General features: G+C 37.3%; 1 protein-coding gene across 4 annotated transcripts; it reads left to right on the forward strand.

Annotated features, from left to right (window-relative positions):
• The first annotated feature begins 6 nt into the window (after positions 1-6).
• On the forward strand, positions 7-23,200 carry NT5C3A (5'-nucleotidase, cytosolic IIIA). Of its 4 annotated transcripts, none has more exons than XM_010713044.1 (10): positions 7-87; positions 11,786-11,892; positions 18,043-18,141; positions 18,552-18,621; positions 19,303-19,349; positions 19,732-19,817; positions 20,070-20,159; positions 21,457-21,619; positions 22,044-22,244; positions 22,863-23,200. In XM_010713044.1, the coding sequence occupies exons 2-10, from the start codon at positions 11,791-11,793 to the stop codon at positions 22,962-22,964; spliced, it is 960 nt and encodes a 319-aa protein (XP_010711346.1). In that variant the 5' UTR covers positions 7-87; positions 11,786-11,790; the 3' UTR covers positions 22,965-23,200. The 4 variants fall into 4 exon arrangements, with proteins under 4 accessions (XP_010711346.1, XP_010711347.1, XP_003207348.1 ...); XM_003207300.4 differs by lacking the exon at positions 7-87 and adding an exon at positions 11,283-11,421; XM_010713046.2 differs by lacking the exon at positions 7-87 and adding an exon at positions 14,331-14,379.
• Positions 23,201-24,388: the final 1,188 nt, after the last annotated feature.

A 24,388-nucleotide genomic window follows, 5' to 3' on the forward strand; every position in this document is an offset into this window, starting at 1 on the left:
TGCGCCCTGGTGGGCGGCGTGGTGCTGGCACAGTACATCTTCACCATGAAGAAGAAGACGGGCAGGAAGACGAAGATCATCGAGATGGTACGTGTGAAAGGCCGGGCTCCGGGTTGTGGCTCCTGAAGGGCAACAGCGGGCGTGTCGTGCCTCTGTGACACTGGCAAGCAGCGCCCGTGCGGGTACTGCACAAAGATTGAGCCGTCTCGGTGTCGGCTTGGGTAGATTTGTTGTGTCGGGCGTTCTTCAGATGACCGCTGGTGTAAAGCTGGGTGTAAGGGGACATAACGCCCCGGTAGCCCTCGCACCTCGCGTTTATCTGTCACCGTGCTTAAGGACCGAACGGAAATCGGCGTCTTTGTGTCGGCCGGTGGCTGTTCTTGGATTCCCTGCAGGACCTCACCAGGAGCTCAGGTGTTTTGGTTGATTTGCACACGGAAACACGAAGAGTTTGCTAAGAGCAGGGCTGTGTATGCAGAGCGAGGCGTCTCGCTTGGCTGTGGTGCACAACAGAAGCCATACAGTGCCGTGTTTGATAAATGTGGGCCCAGAGAAGAATTCCAGTGAGCATTCTTAACCACAGCCCTCGTGCTGGCTGCTGGATAAAGTGTTTCAGTGGTGTTTGCAGTCATCCGTCACATTGCTTGGTGATATTCATTTGAAAACGTTCACTTTTTATGTAGTTGTCCACTACACTGGATAACTACAAACAATTCTTTCTAAATTCTAGTACTGATAATGCTAGCACTTAGAGGCAATAGATTAACAGAACACGGAAGCCTGGTCATATAGGCTCTGGGCAACCTGGTCTGGTGTTGGTGACCCTGCACGTAGCAGGGGGTTGAAACTAGATGATCATTGTGGTCCTTTTCAACCCAGGCCATTCTAGGATTCCATTCTATGATAGAGACATTCCATGTCTGTAAATCCATGTCGAGCAAATAGTTTTCACCAGCTCCCATCCTCAATACCACATGCGCACTGTTGTTCAAAAAATGCCTAATGGTTTTTAAAGGTGTGTCTGTGCAATGTTTAGATTATGTTTTGGCCAGCAAGATTAGCTTTTTAAATTTGTTGTAAAAATTTTGCCTGTGTTACTAAAAGAAAACAAAACATCATTGTGTCGATGATAAATGGATTTCTGGTAAACAAATCTCTCAGGTAAGCAATTCAGATCACATTTTCAGTTATGCGGATCTGTGATCCTAAACAGATACATCTGAAAACATCTGCCTTTAGGATCACAGCTGTTCAGAACTCTAAGTTACAAGGGAAAGGCAACGCTTGCTCGAAGCATAGCAGCTTTCTTGTATGAAAATATTTTACTGATTAGATGCAATACATCAATGCTATCTGCTCGTCGAGCTGTCATTTCAACTGTTAGTTGAATTGGCAGTTCCATCATTTATTGTCTTTAGTTCACCAGCTGCAAGTCTTTCTTCTTCAAGAAGCATTTCCCATGAACATGTGTAATCAGGCTGGGATGTTTCTCTTACTTCAATATAAGGAAATTACATGAACGTCCTATCAAGGATTTTAGTCTCTCAAATAAGGGAGAAAATGCATCTAAATGTTAATTTTACCTGAATATTTTGCATTCTGGAAAAGTTTCTGAAATGGTTTTATCCACCAGTGCAGATGTGATTCAATATTTTCTATTTACAAGATGCTATGTCTGTATTTCTTAATCAGGGAGAGACCTTCCTTTGAGCTTTGAGGAGAAGGTGCAGTTTTCCAGTCTGTAATGTAGTGTGAGTTAGCGTGGTAGGGAAGAATAATACTGCTTTGTTAAAATACATTTTTATAGTACATGAGTTACTGTGCCAGGCCAGCGTTTGGCATTCGAGTATCAAATTGAAAATTTCTGGATTGCTCTTCCAGTTCTGTAGATTTTTTTTTGTTGGAATTTTCTTTGATGATGGTTACACTTTCTTTGTAGACTCAGAAGAACATTGGTTTGCAAATTCTACCAAAACTAGTAGGAATCCCGGCCTGTTTGTACTGTAGTTAGGTGACTATATTTCACCAATGTAATAGCTTTTAATAATAATTAATTACAGCAAATTTTTACTTTTTTCTTAGTTACAATTAGGTGAATATAAGAACCGAATTTAAGTGAAAGCTGGGCTATAGCAATGTTTAAATGCTAAAAGGAGAGCAGCCTTTGTGAATCAAACAGAATAGATGTAAAGCAAGCTGTTATCAGGGATTACGTTGCCAAGAATCCTTAGTGGAAAGTAAATTTTCAAGTGTTGTGCAAAACACAAGTGTAACCATGTTGCCTTGTTGAATTAAAAAAAGTAAAAAAAGTAATGAAATTCATAGATCTGTCTCACTTTCCAATAGATGAATTCTTTGCCCAAACAACCTGGTACCCAAATTTAAGCTTAATAAATACTCAAAAAAAAAAAAATACTGCTTCTTGGTTCAAGCAAAGGTTTAAGTTTGGAATTCAAGTAGGAAAATACTGTTTCCATTGACCATCTGAGAAATTTTATCTTAGGCAATGATTAATGTACTTTGGTTCCATTTTCAAAGTAAGAGAGGTGTCATCAGTAAACATTAAGGTAGACATGAGGTTCCATGAAACAGATTGTATGGAGCTTCAATGATTACAAATTTAAAATCCCTTTAAAAAGCAGTTTCCTACTTTAGAGAAAACTCTGCAACCACCTGCTACTGGGTGCTTCTGGCATCTCTTCTCTTTTTAATGCCTTGTGAGAGAGGAAGAGAAATGCCTGAGTCTTGCAGGGTTCAAATTTACCTGGAGAGGAAAAAAAAGTAAAAACAGTAAGAAATGAGGTAGTTGTTACTTATCTCCCTTCTTAAGAAGGGAAAGAAAGTATTCTGTGAGCATGGCTGTCATAAGGTTGTGTGCAAAGGCTTTATTATTATTTTCCTTTACTCGCCAGTCTAGGTGACCAAGGTAACGACAAGTGAAGGATACAGACCTTCACACTGCTGTGAGTCAGCGACCTCCAAGCGGAGAAGGAAATGAAACAGTATATAATACGTAGTATATTGATGACACTATTCTTCAGGAATCTAAATTGCTAGTATGTGAAATTGTCAGGCAAGTTTTTTTTTTTTCCTCTAAAGATGAGTTTGAGCCTCAGCAAACGAGGATCAAAAAGCAGAATGGAAGGAACATGCACACTCTTATGTATTGTGTGAGACTTCCTAGGTGTTGCTGGAAATTCAATAGCGATTTTAATTGTAGCTGTAGAGGTAAAAGTGACACAATTTGTCTTAAATTGTCACAACAGGACTGGAAAATGTTTCAAAGTATGTTATCTTTTGAAATGCCTTGCTTCAAGAAATGTGAATGTCTGCTTCTTACTAGTAACTGGCACTTGAATGAATATAATTCATAGGCAAATTACCTATTTTTTTCTGTCTTGTCTAGTTCTACTTCATGTTAATTGTCTTCAACATGTCAATCCCCTTTCCTCTCTCCATGCATGCATACAAGCATACTGTTTTCCGGCTGTGAAGAGTAAGCCTTGAAGAGACTTTAAGGAAAAACAGCATGAGAGAGGAGCAGCCTGACAGACCTTATTGCTGTAAGCTGGTGCAGTTGTCAGAAGGTACTTAATTCTCAAGCAGTCACTTGTAGGAAGTGCAGCTGCAGCAGGCAGTGCCAAACAGCAGATGGCTGCAGTGTGCACTTCCCATCAATTGCAGAGCAGCTCTCTGAAGGTGGATTAACACTCATTGCAAATAACTTGTCATTTAAGATACCCTGTCCAGCAACAACTGGCATTTCCTGGCCACTGCTGTCTCTAGCTCAGACATGTACAGCTGAACTGCTCCTGCACACACAGGGCCCAGAGTAGCAGCTATGTCTGCTGCCTGTTAAATGCTCAGCACCGAAACTTGGCTGCTCCCATCACATGCTGACAGCAGCCAAGAGGCAGAAATAGCTCACAACCACTTTCCCCACCCTCCTTTTCTAACCAGCATGCAGAGAGATATAAGGCCAGACATGTCTGGGCAAAATAATTTGCTGTATAAGTATACAGTAGTTGTAGGTATGAAGAACAAAACTTAGAATTCCTATCGTGACAACCTTTTCCACTGGGCTCCTTCCAGTCAAACTGCTGTGCAGCGGTTGGTCTATCTGGGATAGAGGTCTCCATATGGCAGTCATGTTGACAAGTTGCAGTTGCTTTCTCTTACCAAGAAGTACTCAGCAATGATCTGCTGCTTTCAAACATCAGAGAACTTACCACGATTGCTGCAGGCAGCTTCTTAGTCCTTTGGCAATCATGCAGCACTTTGACTAGCACCACCATTAATTTGGCATCTGTGGCTGCTGCACTGCTCACCTCTATCACTGACAAAGTTTCTGACTGTTTAAACAATCATATATCTTTCCTTGAAAGTCCACTAGATTTTCCTAATTTGATCATCCCAGGTATTGAGGCTCTTTTATTTGAGTGTTAAAAAAGTATTTTTCTAGAAGGAGACATAAACTTAAGGCTGCAGCTCACAGGTCAAAAGTGACACCACTGGTGTTTAAATCCTGAAATAACTATATTCTTTTTGCTTAGTGTACAATCAATAAGTGTACAGAGGTATAAATTCAATTGGCATACAGACTTTTAGGCTAAGTAGGATTATCACGATGGAAAGATAAGTGAAAAATACTTACCAATGTTGTAGGCTTGCAATATTCTCCATGAGGAGTGATCTCCAGGAGGAAATCCCTCCTCGCTGGCAGTCAGCATTTAAATGGGATCTAGGAGAGGTGCAGCCAGGCTCCATCCCTTCCAGTAGCACAGGTGAATTACCTTCACCTGTGCTGCCATGGCTGACTCAGTGCTTGCTTCAAGTGGTCAATCAGAGGTTCAGGCCGTGATTCAGCAGTTCCCAAACATTTAGTAATGCCAGCAAAGTCAGAATTGCACCAAGTAACTAAACTCAAACAATAAATACAAGGGAACTTTTGAGTAACGTTTATGTAAATTACTTAAATTATACATAGTGGTAGAAGGAAATGTGGCTTCTGCTTTCATATATTCCAATCTTTAAAAAGAATGTACTTAGGTTGGAATTATTCTAGGTTTTTGTTTGTTTGTTGTTTTTTAAATGGTTTAGGGCAAAGCCCAGACTTAGACACTGAGTATTCACAAAGTGTCTAAATACAAATTTCAGACTTATGTGTTCTGGTTTCAGTCAGCAGGCAGCTAAACATCACACAGTCTTTCATACACTCGCCCTCTACACAGTAGGACTGGGGATAAAAGCAGGAGAAAAAGAAAGTAATGCACAGCCCAACTGTTTACCACCCTGTGACCAGTGCCTGGCCTGTCCCCAAGCAGCAGCAGTGTCCCATTCCCCACCCCACAGCCAACTGCCCTCAGTTCTGTAGTTTCCTCACATTATGTCATATGGCATGAAATATTAGTATGGAATATCCCTTTGGCCAGTTCAGGTCAGGTGTCCTGGTTTTGTCCCCCTCTCTCCTAGCTCTTGTGCCCCCCATACCCCTCACTGGCAGGTCGATACCAGGTGAGAAACTGAAGTGTCCTTGGCTCCATGCAGCACTGTGTAGCAACAATTAAAACATGGGTGTGTTATCAACACTGTTTTTCTCCTAATGTCAAAACGTAGCATCCTACCAGACACTATGAAGAAAAAAAATCAATTCTGTCCCAGCTGAAACCATGACGTTTTGCTGCCAAGAAGGGTTCCCAGTCTAACTAATTACTTCTAATTTTTCCTCACCCATTAGCTATAGCTTCCTTCATACCCTCTTATACCAGGAACTCAATGCCTGCTCTGTAAATTGGATCAGTGAAATAATCCAAATGTATTGGAGCTTTTGTTTCTATGTAAGAATTTGTGGTTCTCCACTGTGATGCTCGGATAGAATGAGTACCACTGAAATGTACCATTAACCTTGTTCCTTCAACGCTCTCACTCTTTGGTGGAAACTTAGACTTAGCAGAGATGAACAGTTGGTTGTTTTCTGGGGGGTGCATCTGCCTTTGCAACGTAGATCAGTAATAGGAAAGCCTCTTTTTTGTCTGTGTTACCATGGAAAAGTTATATATGAAAGTGAAGGGTAGAGTTTAGTACAAAGCAGTAGTTATATCAGTACATTAGCAGTAGTAGTATAGGATGTTGTATAGTAGTAGCACAGCAGTGGCAATTAAGTAATACAGGGTGTTTTGAACAGGTCCTGTATCCCTCCCACGGGGCAAATCCAGAGGTAAAGAAATAAAAGATGTCCTGTTGTATTTTTGAATGGATCAGTAGCCAGAAACACTCGTGAAGCACTGAGACACAGACACAAAGCAATGCATTACACTTCAAGTCATCGTGCTATTACCTTTAACACGAATGTGTGGTAGCTGCATCTCATCCTTAGAATTAAGTGATTTTTTTTTTTTTGAGATGGTTAAATGAAGATCTGTACAGTAAGAGATCATAGCATTAAAAAAAATAAATTATTTAGTCTCAGCATGTAACTTTAACTGTGGTATTATATTAACACTGCATTCTTTCCTGAGAATTTTAGTGTCTGGTAATATATTGTGGGTTAAACTTTGTCCTGCTGACTTGGCTTTCAGTCTGGGTCCTGCAACTCTGCCATTCAAGGGTCAGAGTTTATTTGATCTAGATACAGAATTCTTAGGCTTGGTGAATCTAAGCTTTTTTTTTTCCTTCTTCTTCTTGCAAGCAGATAAGAGGCGAATCAACAGCAACTGTTTCAGTCCAGGCCTTGGGTTTAATGCAAGCTCCATTCTAGACAACATTACGTGGGAAGCTTCTAGGAAGGCAAGCACTTGTTTTTAAGTTCTTTCAGTGTATTTACACATGGACATAATACAGGGTATTTCATAATAAAAGTATACATGCAAATGTAGAATTTGGACAGTAAAAGTACAGCTCGTTAAACTTATATAATTATGCAAGCTGAGCTTCTGCACTTCTGATAGCTAATTAAGAATTTATAAATATATGGCCGTGTCTACATACTGTCAGTACTTAGGATTGGATACTGTTTGACTAGATATTTTGTAGAGGAATTAGTTCTACCAACAACCTCATGTGTAAGCATTCTTCCAGTAAGTGTTACATTCTGTGTAACAAGAGAGGGAATTGGATCTTTCAAGTGGTGAGACTTCAACATCCATCCTGTTACCATAGCAATAGTAAGGAAAAGCTCAAATTCAAAAATTTTCATTTCCTAAATGAATTTTACGTCTTTATGCTCCCTGAAGGAAAACTGATTGAAAAAAAACAAAGAATGGAAAATAAGTAAGATACTTGAAATTAAACTGAAGAACTGTCATGAACAGCAAATGATTCTCCCTCACATGTTAACTTACCTTCTGTGAAAGGTCTCACCTGGTACAAATATTGGCTGTTTAGCAGTGGTCCAGGGAATCTTTCTGTATTCTGTATAAATGGCCATTCTTGTGCCATTTAGTCATTTCTTTTCCAAACTGAAGAATTTTAATATATTCAGTTATTAAAGGCATGTAAGCTTTTCGTTCCATCACTCATTCTTACTGCCCCTCTTGGTACCTTTTTCATTTCTGCTTTATTCCCTGTTAAGGTAGGGAGTCCTGTATTGCATTTGATCATTCAGCTGCAAGTTTAGCTGTCCATCATACATTTGGTTGCATGTGTGACTGGAGTAGAACAGCCCTAATAGCGTTCTGTAGCTCAATCATAAATGGTCAGTCTGTAGGTGACCTTGTGTGTCATAAAAAAGGATTGGTTGGGATGAGGTCTAGAAAAATCTGTTTTGAATCATGTTGCTAAATATGTCCTTGGATACATTATTGACCTCTTCACATCTGTTCTGTGTGTGCATTATTTCTCCCGTTATTGAAACACGATAGTTATGAAGCCAAAACACACGCTCATCCCCAGCTGTACTGCTGAATCTTAAAAGTCTCTACATTGAGATTTTTTGTTCTGAAGGCTCTCATTTTGTCCTTACCAGTCCAGAATAAAATCTCTTTCTGAGCTCTTTTTCTAGCAAGTGCTATTCATGCTCTTTCTGTTTAAACAATCTCTTACATATCTACATTCCTTGCAAGTCAACTCTGTAATACATACACACACTTCCATACACATACAGTGCTTTGTATTGCATTATACCAACTATAAGTATGGCTAGCATTTTTTACAGTAAAACCTCTACCAGAAAAATCAGTTTATCTATGATTCCCACAAAGCATCCTTCCGAAGCTTTATTTAGCCCAATTTCATTAAGCTGAACACTTATCTTATTTTCAGTATGGTTGTTATTTACAAATGCAAAAAGCAATTGCTGGCAGCAGTATGATGCACATCAACTCAATTTACTAGGGCATGAAGAAAAATCATGTTTGAATTACATTTTTTTTTCTCTTTTTTGGGTATTTTTTTGTGCTCGGTTTGAATGTTTGAGTGCTGAGGTTCAATTTGTTTTCCCTGTTTCCTAATTTGCAAAATGCACATTGGCAAGACTTATTAGAAAAGCAGGAATTGGAAGAAAATTCCTTAACGTATAAAGGTGATTCTGTGAGGGTTTTATTAAAATTGGGAAATACGTTAAATATGTAGGTATATTCAAAGCTATTCAGTTGTAGTAGGCTTACTAATCAAGACTGAAAGGTAGTAAGCTCATGAAAAGCTCAAATTTATCCTGTGGAAGCATTCAGTCAGCTCTGTTTTCTGTAGTCAATTCTAAAGAACAGGAACGACTTCAACATGACTTCTTCCTTGATCTCTCCAAACTGATTTGAGTGTAGTTGGAGTATTCAGCTTTTTTCTTAAAGGTCAGCTGATTTGCTTACATACCTTATCTGTGCTGTGTTCATTTCTTTTCCCAAGAAAATAGGTTGAACGTAGGGCAGAGGTAAAACTGGCAGAACTAGTTTTTCTTAGCTTTAGACTAAAAACTTTCAGTACTTTGAAAGCAACCTGATTCTCTACAAACCAAGTTCACTTAGCACACCACCGGATGAAAGTAGAACCTTTTCATAGTCTTATATTGCCAACAAATCACCCGATGTTTAAGGCTTTGCTCTTTTTGTTATTAGTCTTTTACTGCTTACAGTATTCTGCAATTGAGTTATGTGGCCCTTTGGCCTTCAGCCTAAGAAAGAAAGTTAAAATAGAAGCTATCTGTTGAAATGGCAATACCTCTTTCATTTCTGGCTCTCAAAACATAATTAAATGACCTTCAGTATTGTAAGAGTAGAAATACCATGCTGGATGTTGTTTCCCTCTCTTTGAAACAGTAATACTACTTGATCTCTTAGCAGAACAAAGTCAGTAGTAGCCACTTGTTCTCAGTTGTGTAAAGCACACAATGCAAAGATTTCTTAGAGCTGCAAATACTCTTTCCCTTATTTTGTCTCTAAGAAGTTTCATGTACTGTATTTTCATTAAAGTGAAAGCATACTGTTATTAGAGATAGCGTAGATGTTTTTCTCAGAATTAGGTGTTGGCTGTATTAATGCTTAGAGAAATCTTGCATCATTTTCTAACATTTGCTAATACCGTATTTGTTTTGTACATCTTAAATGCTAATTCCTCTGGTATACTCAAAATTAGTCTGTAAAAGTTAGACTTAATTTCTGTAACTCTTTCCTTCAGTATTAAATCTCATGTGAATTTAAAAAAAAAAAAAAAGACAAAGGAATACATATAATGTGTGTGTGTTGTTTGTTTTTCACTTTCACAAACGGCAAGCTAACTTTCTTTAAATTCTTGATAGCATTAGAATTAATTTTCTTACTAGGTACCAAAATATCAGCAGGCCAGCCTCAGCACCCACCGCATCCCAGTCTTAACTATGAAGTTTACAAGACTTACTTATGTCAGTCCTGTTGTCAACTTTGAGATATGTAAGAGCTCAAAGATGGCTACTTTCCGAGTTACACCTAAAACTAGAAATCCTACACTAGTACAAACAACACCTTTTTATTGTCCAAATAATTATTTTCAGTACTGCATCATTATACGTAACTTTCCCAAAGACTGTGGAGATACTTTCAGCTAACAGCATATGAACTGTATATACAAATACTATGAAAGGGAATATTACCTGCGTGATTAGTATAACAACAGTGTACATAAGCTATAATGAATAGATGGAATGAGAGCTATGATATCTGGCAGTTACCAGTGCCAACTAATTTTGGCTTATTGCACGTGGTCTTTGCAGGGGTTACTTTACATTTTGAACAGATCTTTCCAACTCTTCTCTTGTCCTTGACACGTATATTTGGAAGGAACTCACTCAATTCAAAGAGGATAAGTTCTGATTAAAGTCATGTGTTCAGTATCAGCTGAAGTTTTCACTGGTTTGCTGGATCAAGCTACAGTGTACAGCTGAAAAAATGGAGGTACTCTCTGTAGGTCACAGTCTGGAGAAACCTGACAGGCTGCATACTGACCTACAGTTGGAATGTGGGCACAAAGCTTGTATAGATCCACTGTACCAATCAGAAAATGGCCATTGATCTATTTATTTTTATTTGTTTAATATAGAGAAACAGCACGTAATCCTTAAAAGGAAATTTTCATAGCTGAAGGTATTTCTAGAATCCTGGTAATGTGTTTTGTTTGCTGTGTATGTGGCGTGGCCTGAAATTATTATCACAAACCTAAGGTTGAACATGAATTAAAATATAGCACAGGGAAGCTTGTACTGTTGCTACAACAGCGGAGTTACCTTCCTGTGACACATTCAAGCCTTTACAAGTGGGAGCATGGTTAGAAAATACCTCCTTCGTCCTCCTAAAAATAAAATACATCCTCCTTATCACCCAGTTACAGTCTTTGATCTGGCAGTATGCCCAATGACAACCTTCTGCAAGTATGTCGAGTCAGCGTGTCGCTCACTGAGAAGCCCTGACAAACAAACCTCCTTGATTTCCTGTTTCAGTATTGCATGCTTACTTCAAGCCAAAGCAGAGAGGTTACTTAAGTGATCAATTTGCTGTTTCCAGCAAATGAATGCACGCTGCCTTGCTAATTTTCGTGACACCGTATCAAGAAGCTGAAAGGAATTTGTGGCACTGCAACAGGAAACCCTAAAATACTCGGAAAAATTCTGTAGAACAGTTAAAAAGCAACAAACTTTTGCTTTGAGAAACAAGTGCCTTCTTCTGTTGCAGCAGTCCAAATTTGCCTGCTGCATCCACGAAAGCTGTTCATTCAGTGAAGGTCAAAGGTTTTGTTGTTGGTGCACCAGCTGATCATCTGTGCGCCGTTGGGCTGCACTGCTGAGCATAACAAACTGCTGTGCAGTGCTGACGTGCGTCACAGGACCCTGGGGTTTTGCACGGGGATTAGTCAGGCTGGATTTGGAAACGCCCTCAACTGCACCTTGCGCTGCTATATTAGTGCTTCTCAAGCAAGAGGAATTTTCTTTTGCTTCTGCAGCTGCTCCTGCAAAACCCTCCGGTAAGTGTGCACAGGACTGACTATCTTCTGCCTGCGTTTTTAGGCCAGTTAGATGAGGCGTTGTGTGTGGTTGTTTACTGGGACAAATTGTATTTCTGAGATATATATTTGTTAGCTTAGAAATGACAAGAGCGTTGAAGGAATAAATATATTTACCAGGTTTTTTTATTGAATAGGATAACTCAGTTTGCACATTCTTCTATTTTTAAATATGTATCAGGGTAGTTTTAAGCGTGGGTATTTTCAGAGTGGCCTAGCTATGTGCCTTGCATGTCTGCTTTTATTTCTATACAGCAGGAATAGCAAACATCACGTAATATAGCAGACCAATTCTTAAAAGGATTTGGTTGATTTTTGTTGGCAGCCTGTATGCAAGCCCTGCGTCTCTGGACTCTGCTTGCCACCTATGCAGTTGCAGTAGGACAAAATCAAGGACAGAAGAATCAGGAGTGCCCTAAGCTCAACGCACAGGTACTCTCCTTTAAAAGCACAAGAGAAAACACTGTTGTCATGTTTTCTGTAAACACTCTTGTCAGATTTTTATGTTTTATGTCTTGTTGTTTTTTTTTTTCCTAACCAAACTAAATATCAGATTCTACCACATTAATTGGAAAAAGATGTAAATAGCTAAACAAAATAAAACAGGAAAAAAATATATTTAGTGTGCATCATACTCTGCTTCTTAAAATAGCTTAGGTAGTAAAGCCACTTACAGTTATTTCACATAACCAGGGGATATCTAGTTTTGCAGGACGTTTTCAAGCAACTGTGACAATATTCAATGTTCTGTTGTGCCATTTCCATAATAACATTTGCCTATTTATTCTGTAAAAGTTTTCCTAAGCTATTTCTTAGCAAAACTACCAATAGCAAAACTTAATTGTTACTATTTATTGGAGATTTCTTACCACCTTTGAGTTTACATCTTATGAACATGAGCTGCATTATGTTCTTGGTTTGGGTCATCAGAAATTAAAAAAAGCTGTCCTTAGTTCATGTCATGCTAATGGACTGCATAATCCCCAGTGCCATTCTCTTGCCTTAGCTGCACATAATGGGGTGATCAGTGAGACCCCACTCTCTTGCAGTAACTTTTGGTGCTCCTGTCTAAAAGACAGCTGGGGCTGCTGAGAGAAAACTGTTGCACTCCAAGAAACCAAAATTCAAGTTGTCTGAAATAAAGTGATTTCTATTTGAGCACATTGAAGCTCTGTACGAACACATACAGACGGAGGAAAAGATACAGACACATCCCTTACTGCAGCTTTTGTTCCAGCCCCAGTGTGGCTTCTTGCATTTCAAATATTGCAAATAGCAGAAGTTACACAATGTTAGCTTGGTTTTTAAATTGTTTTTTCCTTTTTTTTTTTGTAAACTTTGTTTTCTAGAATAAGCAGATAAAATTAGCGTTCTGCAATAATGTCAAAGGGGAAGAGAAAATGGAAAATAAGATATGTCTATCAATTAAGGGATGTGCCCTTTTTCTTTCTAATTTCACCAAGTGCACTTTCTGTCACCAAGAACACCAAGATCCAATTTTCTGTAACTTGCCAGGGTATCAGATCTCACAGCTATCACTGATACCGTACCCTGCCTTTTTTGGTACACGTCCACAAGTAAGTATATGTGATAGCTAGTCTCAGATCTTGGAATTGGGCATTTGCAGTTCCCAAAATAAACATCATTTATAGCATTTTACCCAGAAGTTGTCACCGCAGGCTAGAAATGAGCATAGGCTAGAAAATTAACAAATAATTAAACCTTACCCATTTTATCACTTAAATTTGCATTTTTCTTGTTCAGAAATAATGCTAATGGATCCCTCTTGTTGCCAACCCGTTCTTGTGTGTCCTCTGTATCACAAGTTAATTGGTTTGGAGCCTAGTGAAAGACAAGTTTCCTAACAGATGTTAAAACAAAATCACGTAATACTTGCAATTCACAAACTGTCAGCAGTATCGTGGCTAGTTCTTCTTCATTTTCTTATCACTTTAATGACATTGTGGTCATCTAAAGTACTCTGTCCTTTGTTGAGAATTGTAGAAATTCTCCTTAATATTTTACCCACCTGTGATGCAGGGTGTTTTTCATAGCAATGCTTCTTGTGATGCATCCATGCTAGATTAGTCATTGTAAAACAAGACAAATTTGTATCTGACAAGTCATGTGTTCTTACAGGGGTACTTGGAAAAAAAATCAGGCAAAGTATTTTTATACGTCCTTGTTCGAAGCATTGCTTAGCAGACTGATACTGATAATCTTTTATATTTTTAGTTGTTATGACGTAATATTTCCATCAATTTATCTGAATTTTATTGTGAAATAAGCCATCTCTCTATGTGTTTAAGATAACAAGTCATTCATCATCTCATCCTTCCCCACTGAAAATTACAGATAGTAAAACTACCCAAGGTTCCACAGCTGTCCTACACATCAAGTGTATTTTTATACTTACTACTCTAATTGACATTATTTTTTTAATTTCTTTTTAATCACAGGAAATATTTTTATTTTACTGGGTAGAGATTCAAAAATTCAGTATATTCCAGAATATGAATTATACCTTGTGTACATAATAAGTTATTACTTAGGTAGGGTACCATTCTAGAGATTATCACCAACTCTTGCTTAATAATCTGAGCTGCATATGCTTAGATATACACTGTCTCACATACTGATGATATATATGAGCAGCACCCAAATACAACATGAAAGCAACTCTCTTTGCACACTTGCTGTCCATTTGTACATAGGAAACATTAAAAACAAAGAAAATTCAAAATGATCTTCACAGTATGTACGTTTCCTCTTAATTTAACCCAGCTACATAGGTGTATGTCTCGTGTACTAAATAGATATGTTATGCTCAGAACTGGCATTGTTGTAAATGACCATTCTGTGGTTTGTAGGACGGGGATTTCCACACCTGCGTGAATCCAATATTGTTCATTCGTCAAGGTATGAATATAACATTGTTAACTACAAAAGAATTTCCTACATCCTTAGTCCAGTTACTTGCTATCAAAAATAATCCCATCTTTTTATCCTTTTTATAAATCAAATTAAGCTTAGCCTTAAAATAATCATTTTCAGATTTATCCTTGTTGCTTCTCTTTGAAAGCTCCTTAAAAACCTTTGAGACTAGAAACTTAAATGTGTTTGTGGCCAGTGCGTATGCCAGCCCCAAATTACCTTTGGTAGTTATCATCTTTTAACATAGACTTCCAAAAGCTACCAGTCTCTATGAACTATTTCAGTAATGTATTGATGTACTTGATATGAAAGTAAAACTCTTCTCACACCCTTATAAAATGACAGAATAAAGGTGCCTCCATGTGATGTACTTTCAGGTATCTCAATGAAATACGAATTTCTTTTCCTGTGCTTACGTAGTTTTAGCCTTGTACATAGAAGCTCCTTGCTCCTATAAGCATTCTTGTCTTTGCTGGGTGCCCTGGAGTATTTTTGCTTGGTTATTTCTGCATACAAAATCACAGGATGGCTTGGGTTGGAAGGGATCTCCAAGATCATCTAGTTCCAACCCCCCTGCCACAGGCAGGCTTGCCAGCCACTGTATCAGATAGTAGATCAGATGGCCCAGGGCTGGGCAGCCTGTTCCAGCACCTCACCACCCTCTCTAGCAAAAACTTCCCTTTATATACGTTCTTTCCTGTCAACTGCTGCATCACAATTATGGGCCTTCTGCATACATTGAGTTGAATCCTAGAGCTTTATTGAGCAATCTGTAGAAACACAAGTTTTCTCACGTTATTTCCACTTCTTTTACTAGCATTATTTCACACTTTGTTCTTTTATCTATCTTACCAGTTCCATCCAATTTGAATCTGTTTGCCTATTTCAACTATGAAGAATGGTAAACACAGAACAAAAACCAACAGCAAGACTGGGCAGAAGTGTAAGACACAGGAGAAGACAGTTTGTTAGAAAACTGGTGATTGCTTATTAATAGTTCCACTTACTTCTAATATGATAAAGCCCAAGTAAAATAATTGTTCTTAAAGTTCAGTTGCAAATGTGAATGCAAGGAAGTAGTGACCAAGCAAAAGCAGCTCTTTTGTCTTACTGTACTTGTCTGGGGCACTGAGTTTATCAAATTCTATATCCATAGTGAAAACTTGGGTTTGACAGTGAGCATATCTGTGGTAGTGACATTTCATGGGTTATTCTCTTTGCAGAAGATTTTTTTTTTTTTTCCTCTAAATTAAAATACTGGCTCTTCAACTGACTTCAATTTGTATATAAAAATGAAAAATGTATTAGAAATAACCAAAAAAAAAAGTGACCTTGAGTAGGACTGTAAGTTTACAACACCAAAGCAGGAAACTTTCATCATACTCAAAATCTTAAGCAATCTCTTAACATAACCTGCTGAATTCTTTACTAAGGGTGGTGTTTCAAAAATTTACAAAAGGTCTCTGCTAGTAAAACACTTGCAAGCAATGCAGCTTTCCTCATATAGTCTCTCCCTCTGATTTCTTCATCTCCACCAACTACTCTGTTTAGATTAGGTACACTATGAAGCCTGTTGCTTAGTATCTAAGTAAACCAAATAATATTTGAACTACTTCTTACAAAAAAGAACATTTAGATTTCACTTTGTTTAACTTCTGCATTCCAGATCTAAAATATAATTTGCTTCCTGAAAGTCCAAGGAATTTGATTAGTCAATTCACAGTGAAAGGTTTATAAAACAGTCAAATTGCTTTGTTTTTCATTATAGGGAAACAATCACTGTGTACCACCAAATAACCGGTAAGGTTTAGTTTACCAGCACTGTGTTAAATACAAAAGAAGTACTGGAACACACCTTTAAAGGTTGTTATGTTTTGGTTTATGCAACTAGATCACTTGATTTACACCTACTTACAATTGGGAATTAATATCTGTAAATGCTTTACAGATATATTTCTCAAAAGATGAGGGAATCCTTTAATAGATATCTCTCACAAAGATACTTTGTGCTTATTAGCTTTCTCAGTGAATCCCAATCTGGGATGCAGTTGACAGCTGTAAATTAATCCACAGGTACCTTTTTTGAGTTTGCTGTGTTAATGAAAGCAACAAGGCACTGCAGCTACACAGAAGAGAACAACTATCTTGGGTTAGAACATACCACCTATGCTATGGCAAAGACTTTTTCTGTGTATTACTCACATCTGAAGAAAAACAGGAAAGCCCTACGTCTTCCAAACTGAATAAAAGAAATGCAGTTTTTTTCTTTGTGAGGCTTATGAAGCAAAGAGGTAGCAAATACCCTGCTGTGACTTGAGAATCGTTGGCAAAATACAAAGTATATGCAAAACTTTTTGGGTGGGTGGAAAACCACAATTAGGGCTGTAGAAGGATCTCCATTTTCTTTTTTCATTACTGTCTCTGTGGACATCAGCCAGAAATTGGCTATTAAATTAAAATTATTTGTCATATTTGATGAATAGTAGCATTGGTGTGGAAGAAGCATTACAACTTAGGTTGACTAAATGTAAAATTTACACTTTGTGCAACTACTTGTTTCTAGCTAAGCATAATTAAAGAAAAGTATTCAGCAATTACCAACAGTATTTGAGTCAATATCATCATTCTATTTCTAACAAAATATATCAAATTTATATGCAAAGGTATTACGTGAAAGGGCAAAGTAGCCCTTCAGCTGAGGCCATTTCAGAGCAGAAAGATGACTGAGATGCAGGTGGGCTGAAGAATGTTGTGATTCAAATAAGTGGGCCAGGACAAAATCAAGAACTGTCAGAGATGTGGAAAAAATGTGCCCTGTAAAAGAAAATTGAAGCAATCAGGTTTCCTCAGTTCATGAAGAGGGGAGAAGGACTCAAGTGAGAATCTGTGAAAAAGAATCCTTGACTCCAAGTTGAATTAGCTAAAATCAGAGGAAGAAGTGTTTGATAAAAATTAAGCTAAACTTTCTGGATGTAAAGATAGTTGAGCAGTAGAATACTTTCTCGGGAAAAAATGAAGGATATGTGAGTAGACCTATTGAGGAATGGGTTAAACAAGTATCTGCTGAGAATGATGTAGCTGTAATAGTTTGCAAAGTGGATGGTAGATAATATTTAACAGTACTTTCAGCTCCTTTTCCCTCACACAGGAGGATCTTTTCCATTACAAATGCATGTGTTTGCGATAGTTAAAGAGACTAAAATGTCATCTTTTTCCTAAAGCACACCATAACTACAGTTTGACTGACAGTTTGTTCTTATTAATTCTTAATAATAATTGCACAAAAAGCTAGCTTTTAAGATGTGCCATCTCCTAGAGACATAATTCAACCACAAGGTGATCCTTACGTCCTGTTTCCGTACATCTCCTTTTTCCTGCAAATACACTTATTTTCTCTAAGTGTCAGCTTACTGAATAATTTGACGTATTAGGAAAGGGAAAAAAAACACATGTTGAAACCGAAAACTGTACACAGTCATCAGTTAATGCTTGCAGAAAGTTTTCTATTTCGTGTCATTTTTAACTTTCCTTCCTGTCCTGAGTATGAAATGGTGTCACGTGAAACAGCAGAGCTTCCAGACTGATGGATAGCTGAGATTACTCACTCCCCAGCAGGTATATTTCTGTTTTTGTTCTTACTCTTCACAGATGCCAGAATTTCAGAAGAAGACTGTCCACATTAAGGACCCAGGGAGAGTAGAAGAGATTATTTGTGGCCTCATCAAAGGAGGAGCTGCTAAACTTCAGGTAAAAATAGTAAAAGGTGTAACCAGTTCAGAATGAAAGTAATCATATGATTGTTGCTGCGTGCCAAAAAAATCTGATCTATATATAACAAATCAGCCTTCAGGTAATCTCCAAAACTTGACATCTGTTAACTCTTTTAATAGGCCTTGTTGATCCAACTGTAATTCAGCCACATGGTAGTCAAGTAAATGATATAAATATGCAAGCTTAGTATTTTCAGGATGTACTCCAATCAAAGGAATTAGACAAACAATTTTCTTAGAAAAAAATTATGGCATACTCTGGCTTATCTTATAGTAAAACAGGTTTCTGTGAAAAATATGCTACTCAACTGCAACAGAATTTCTATCCATTCTTTATTTTGTCCCTCTGTGTTGTAAGACAGTTTTGCTTTTTCTTTCCTTAAATAGATTATTACAGATTTTGATATGACATTAAGTAGATTTTCCTACAATGGAAAAAGATGTCCAACTTGTCATAGTGAGTACTTTTTTTTTTTTTTAATATGGATTGGTTCATTCACTCCTTTCAGTTTTCCTAAGAATTTAATTTTCTATCTATATTATTTCTAAACACACGAGATTTTATCTGACTTGTTATTGAGGCTGCACATTCTAGTAAAGTATTATAGTGAGAATCTATGTGTTGTATGCATATATATTTTAATTACTATCTGTGTGAATTAAAGTCAGTTGTCATTTACAATTAGAAACTAAGATCTAACTACAAGAAGTTAGTGACTAGATATGGTAGGGTTGACTGCTGTTGTTGAAAAGCCCATAATAGTCCTGACACGTGCAAGAATCAAATAGTAAAGTCTTTGGAATTCTTTCATTTTTGTGCTGTAGCCTCCTAGAACAAATGAAAATAATTTAATAATGAGGTAGGGATCTTAAAACGTAGATTGCCTGATAATTATTTCAGAAATGCTTAAATCTCAAGAAATAAGAGATTTGTCATTGATCTTATGAGGGGAGGATAGTAGCATCATCATGCTTATGAAGAAAAATGTGCTTTTTATTGGTTGATGGCAAGAAAAACTCTGAGGAAACATAATGGTATGTTGTCAAACATTGTCTTCTGTGCCATTTACAGCGTTGTTACAGTGAAGTGAATGAAATGTAGTGTCTTGTTTAACACTTTTTTTTTCCACCTCTCCAGACATCATTGATAACTCTAAGCTCATCACAGAGGAATGCCGGAAAAAGGTAAATGGAAAACATACCAGCTGCTTGTTTGTTGTACAGACAACTGCTTTTATCCCTGGCTGCAGTGTGCCAGCACTATGAGACGTGATATTTTCAAATCCTTGAAGCTCTGAGATCTCTCTGACTGACTTTAAGGCATCCAGTCACTAAGAAGTGAACAGAAATACTTCTATTCTTGATAGTAGCATATGGTTTAGTTTAGAATCCAATTTTTTTGCATAGGGGTATATGTGCAATCTGACTTTTTATGTGTACAAAGAGTATTTAAAATACGTTTTTATTTAAATAGTATATCTAGAATTTAAAAAGTTGTTTTGAAGACTAAATACCAAGCACTGTTTCATAAAGATACATTAAACATCTGTGTTTTATTTTCCTTCAGTTATTGCAGCTGAAAGAAACATATTATGCTATTGAAATTGACCCAGCTCTCACTATTGAAGAAAAATATCCATTTATGGTAGAATGGTAAGAGAAACCTCCCGTGTTCATATTGTATTAAAATTAGCCTTAATGATAGATTAGATTTAAAAATAAGTAAGTTTTAAAAATGAAATTAATGGTAGTAATTAGCTTTAATGCATTAATTGAATTAATCTCCTGAGTGTTACACTACTGTTCTTCTTTTGCTGTTAATATGAATTAACAAAAATTAAAAACACAGGATGCTTTTGTTAATGACATGTGAATAAGTTGACCAACCTATTTTTTATGTTCTAGGTACAATAAATCTCATGCACTACTCATTGAACAGGGCTTACAAAAGGATAAGTTTGCAGAAGTTGTGAGAGAATCTGATGTTATGCTGAAGTAAGTTTCTTTTAATTTCGTAGAAGCATAGAATCACCCAGTCCAACCATCCACCTGTCACCAATAGCTCTCACTAAACCATGTCCCTCAACACAAAATCCAGCCGTTCCTTGAACACCTCCAGGGTCAGTGACTCCACCATCTCCCTAGGCAGCCCATTCCAGTGCCTGACCACTCTTTCAGAGAAGTAGGATTTCCTAACGTCCAGCCTAAATCTCCCCTGGCACAGCTTGAGGCCATTCCCTCTAGACCTATCACTGTCACACAAGAGAAGAGGCCGACCCCCAACTCACTGCAACCTCTACCTCAACTACTACCAAAGGTAGTTATAGAGAGCAATAAGGTCTCCCCTGAGCCTCTTCTTCTCCAGACTAAGAATAGTAATTTGAATAATCCTCTTTTGAAACAGTTTCTGTATGTTCTTACTGTGGGTTTTTATGGGGGAAAAAATTCCTGAGAATGTGACATCTTATTCTTGGAATATAGAGAACTCTTCATATCCCTTATTGATATTATGAAGATAAAGGCCTGTGGTGATCACACCATATAAACCAGAGATGAGAAACTACTTTTTGGGGGTTTGTTTTTGAGTGCTGTCTCTAGTAAAGTTCATTTCTGCAGACTTTCATCCTCTTAAAATTGCACTGGTGCCTTTTTTTATTTATTTAAAGAGGGATATGGAGTGCATCTTTATTCCTGTAAAAACATTCCCTGAAGTAGTTTTATCTGAGATAAAATGCAGTGACTTGAGGAACACATTGCCAGTTTGTGTTAAATATTGTTCTTCTGTGGCTAAAGGCAAGTTTAAGAGCTAGCAAAATCCTGAAACGTACTATGTGCTTTGGCTCCCAACTGTTTTAAAATACTTCAGTGTGAATTTTGGAATAGTGAAACAGGATGTTAAAATTTAACTTGTGAAATTGTTTACCATATTGACTAAATTCTTCTCTTTTGCAAAACCAGCAAGCACGCAGCCTCCAGCTGTGAGAAAGCCTAAGTCTGTGTAGGTTGAGTCTTCATTCACAGGCTAAAATTTCCTCCAAAACTTTCATGATAATAAAGTAAAATTCTACCATTCAGTGTCACTGCAGAGAAGTGTATGGAAATAATATCTTGTTCCTGGAATACTGTACACAGTTATGACCTGGTTACTGAAAACTAAAAACCTTTCAGAAAAGAGTGACAAGAATGTTGTCATTTTCTTTTCCAAAGGTGATGTAAATGTTTTCAGAAAACTCTGATGTTTTTTGCCTTTTTTAAATTGAAATTTGGCTTCGATTTACATCCTGTGTTGCAGGGAAGGATACGAGAACTTCTTTGATAAGCTCAGTGAACATAATATTCCTGTGTTCATATTTTCTGCTGGGATCGGAGATATTCTTGAGGAAGTTATCCACCAGGCTGGAGTCTACCATTCTAATGTCAAAGTTGTTTCCAATTTCATGGATTTTGATGAAAATGTACGTATATGTGATTGCTTGTGGGATTTAGTTGCTATTTATATATACTACGAGGTGAATATTTTAATCCATCAGATGTAGCCATCTGCCTGCTGTATAGAAAATTAGAATTGTATATTCAACACTCTCCCAAACACAAAAGCAAGCAGAGGGTAATAAATCAAACACTGTTTAAGTGATATGACTAAGATATAATTCATTTCCTCATAATCAGCCCAGCACACCAATACTCCTCCTCCAGGCAGGGAAGATCACTGCCTCTCTAGTCTTAATAATTACAGTCATTCAGTCATCTAACAGTTATTTACCTTGTTCATATTTAGAGATTAAATAGTTAAAAGTGTATTTATAGATTAATATCTACTTCATTCTATATTATATTTTGTCTGTACAACGCTAGAAATAACTTGTATTTTCTTAATAGGGAATATTAAAAGGATTTAAAGGAGAACTGATTCATGTTTACAACAAACATGATGGTGCCTTGAAGAATACTGAGTATTTTAAACAACTGAAAGACAACAGTAATATCATACTGCTGGGTGATTCCCAAGGAGACTTGAGTATGGCAGATGGAGTAGCAAACGTTGAGCACATTCTTAAGATTGGTTATCTCAATGATAAAGTAAGTAGCCTTAGATCCTTGTAGCTTGGAATGAAGTATTTGTGAACTAGCAACGGGTTAATTACAATCATTAAATAACAAAGCAAGTATTTGGCCCTTACTTTTTTGAAATCTCAACAGGTTTCATGGATTTTTTACTTCTAGTTCCTTCCAAATCCCACCTTCTAATACTAAATTGATAATTGAGCAAAACTGTAATCTTCCAAATAACAAATTTTGTCCATGACTTTTCCCTCCCCCTTTGGAAACACAGAACTATTAGCAGTTTACAATGTACATCCATTTGTGTTCATGAGAAAAAAGAAAAAAAAAAAATCAGTTTTCTATTTCTCTCTATCTTTAGGGAAACTGAGAAAGCAGGTGTTTTTGTTTTTGTTTTCAGTATCTGTGCATATGGGGATCTGGAATAAATGTGAGGTTTATCCTGGAACGTGAATACAATTAATGTCACTTTTCTCTTTCTTTGTCATCCTGTGGAATTCCCTTACAGGAGTGACATATAATTTGCATGGCTTATTCTCTGAATTTGATGGAAAAAGATGGCAATATTTTAAGGACCTATATATTTTTATATCTTAAAACTAAGTGGATCTCTCTCTTTATCCCTTCTGCAATTAGGTAGATGAACTTTTGGAAAAATACATGGACTCTTACGATATTGTCTTGGTGAAAGATGAATCCCTGGAAGTTGCCAACTCCATCCTACAGAAAATCCTGTAAATTGCAGTCTCAACTCACTGCATTCTTTCCAGAAGGCAACTGAATAGAAGAGCACACGTGTGCCACCTTAAGTGTATCTGTTATTCATTGACAGAACTGTTTAATTTAAAACTTTTATCCTCATTTTGGTATTTGGAAGTATATATGGTACCCATTGTCAACTAGAAGCTCCTTTTATTGCTGTTATGCTGTTCTTTATTGTCTCACACTCCTATTAAAACTAGATTTAAATTGGATTTGCAGATGTGATAAACTGCTTCTGGTGGGGTACTGTGGTTTGCTGGCTTTTAATCAGGCATTTTAAAGAACATTTTAGTAAATGTAGATATTGTGTAAAACTGAAGACGCTCTGAATAAGCAGCATACGTGGGTTTTAACACTTTGAAAAAAGCAAAGGCAAAGTCTTCCAAAGTCTGGGAAGAAAACTCTCTGATTCCAGTGCAGTGTTAGAAAAAGAAAGGATTTCCATTCCCAGCTGTACTTTGAAAGATACTACTCGTATGCTACAGACTGTCACATACATATTTTTCATACGTATTTTTCTTCAGTAAAAATACTTCACCCACCCAATTCAGACAAAGTGTTCCCTATTAACAGATTTCTGTATCATTACAGAGTGCTTTATGTTTCTTTTCAAAGTGCTCCTTATGTTTCTTTAATCTCCATGGCGTGGGAAAGTCATATTGTTTTAAGTCAGTACACCTGAGTTAAAGTTTCTCAACCTTTTACCAACAGGTGGTTCACAGCTAGTAATACCCACCAGCTCCTTTTCAGATCTTACTTCTGTACAGCTCTTAATCCCAGCCAGCTGCTTCATGTCAAAGCTAGCACAGCTTGTCAAAATACTTTCTCTTCGAATTCTCAGTGACCTGCTCTGAACAGAAAATCAAAACAAAGCTAGATCTTAACCCTGGATTTTAAAAGCTCATTTAGCAATCATGCAAAATCAGGTTTTCTTGCCAGAAGTTCTGTGCATTGGAAACAATTAAGGAACCACTGCAGGCCTTAGGTTACAGTTCTGCTCTCTGCAAATTTGAAGCACAAGTGTCAGTATAGCATCTAGCACTTCCAGCTGTATTCAAATCTGTTTAAACATCTACCAAATCTTGAGAAAGTATTTCTTGTGTACTGAACATGTTGCAGTACCTCTCAGCACTGCATACAGAGTGATACAGCCTAACGTAGCCACAGCTTTGGAAGTGTGCTCTGATCAGTGCAGGAGAAGCTAAAGGTAGTGATGAGACCTTGGTCCTAAGGACTCAAGCTGTACTAGTTCTATTCGTTAATAAAATACAGACAGTCACACAACTTGCCCACACAGTGTGAGTGGTGCCATTCATTTTCATTCCCTGAGGAGCTGAAATAAACTAGGGGAGAGCCTGGATCTGCATTCCCTCCCACTAGCAAATAATACCTCACAAAAA

This window comes from Meleagris gallopavo, chromosome 6, assembly GCF_000146605.3.
Source record: "Meleagris gallopavo isolate NT-WF06-2002-E0010 breed Aviagen turkey brand Nicholas breeding stock chromosome 6, Turkey_5.1, whole genome shotgun sequence".
Classification (NCBI taxonomy): Eukaryota; Metazoa; Chordata; class Aves; order Galliformes; family Phasianidae; genus Meleagris; species Meleagris gallopavo.

Bases quoted from the DNA above. Each gene is read 5' to 3' on its own strand.
- NT5C3A (XM_010713044.1), top strand. From the start codon at position 11,791: ATGCAAGCCCTGCGTCTCTGGACTCTGCTTGCCACCTATGCAGTTGCA. The intron at 11,893-18,042 runs GTACTCTCCTTT...TACTCTTCACAG, and splicing joins GCCCTAAGCTCAACGCACAG to ATGCCAGAATTTCAGAAGAA. The intron at 19,350-19,731 runs GTAAATGGAAAA...ATTTTCCTTCAG, and splicing joins CAGAGGAATGCCGGAAAAAG to TTATTGCAGCTGAAAGAAAC.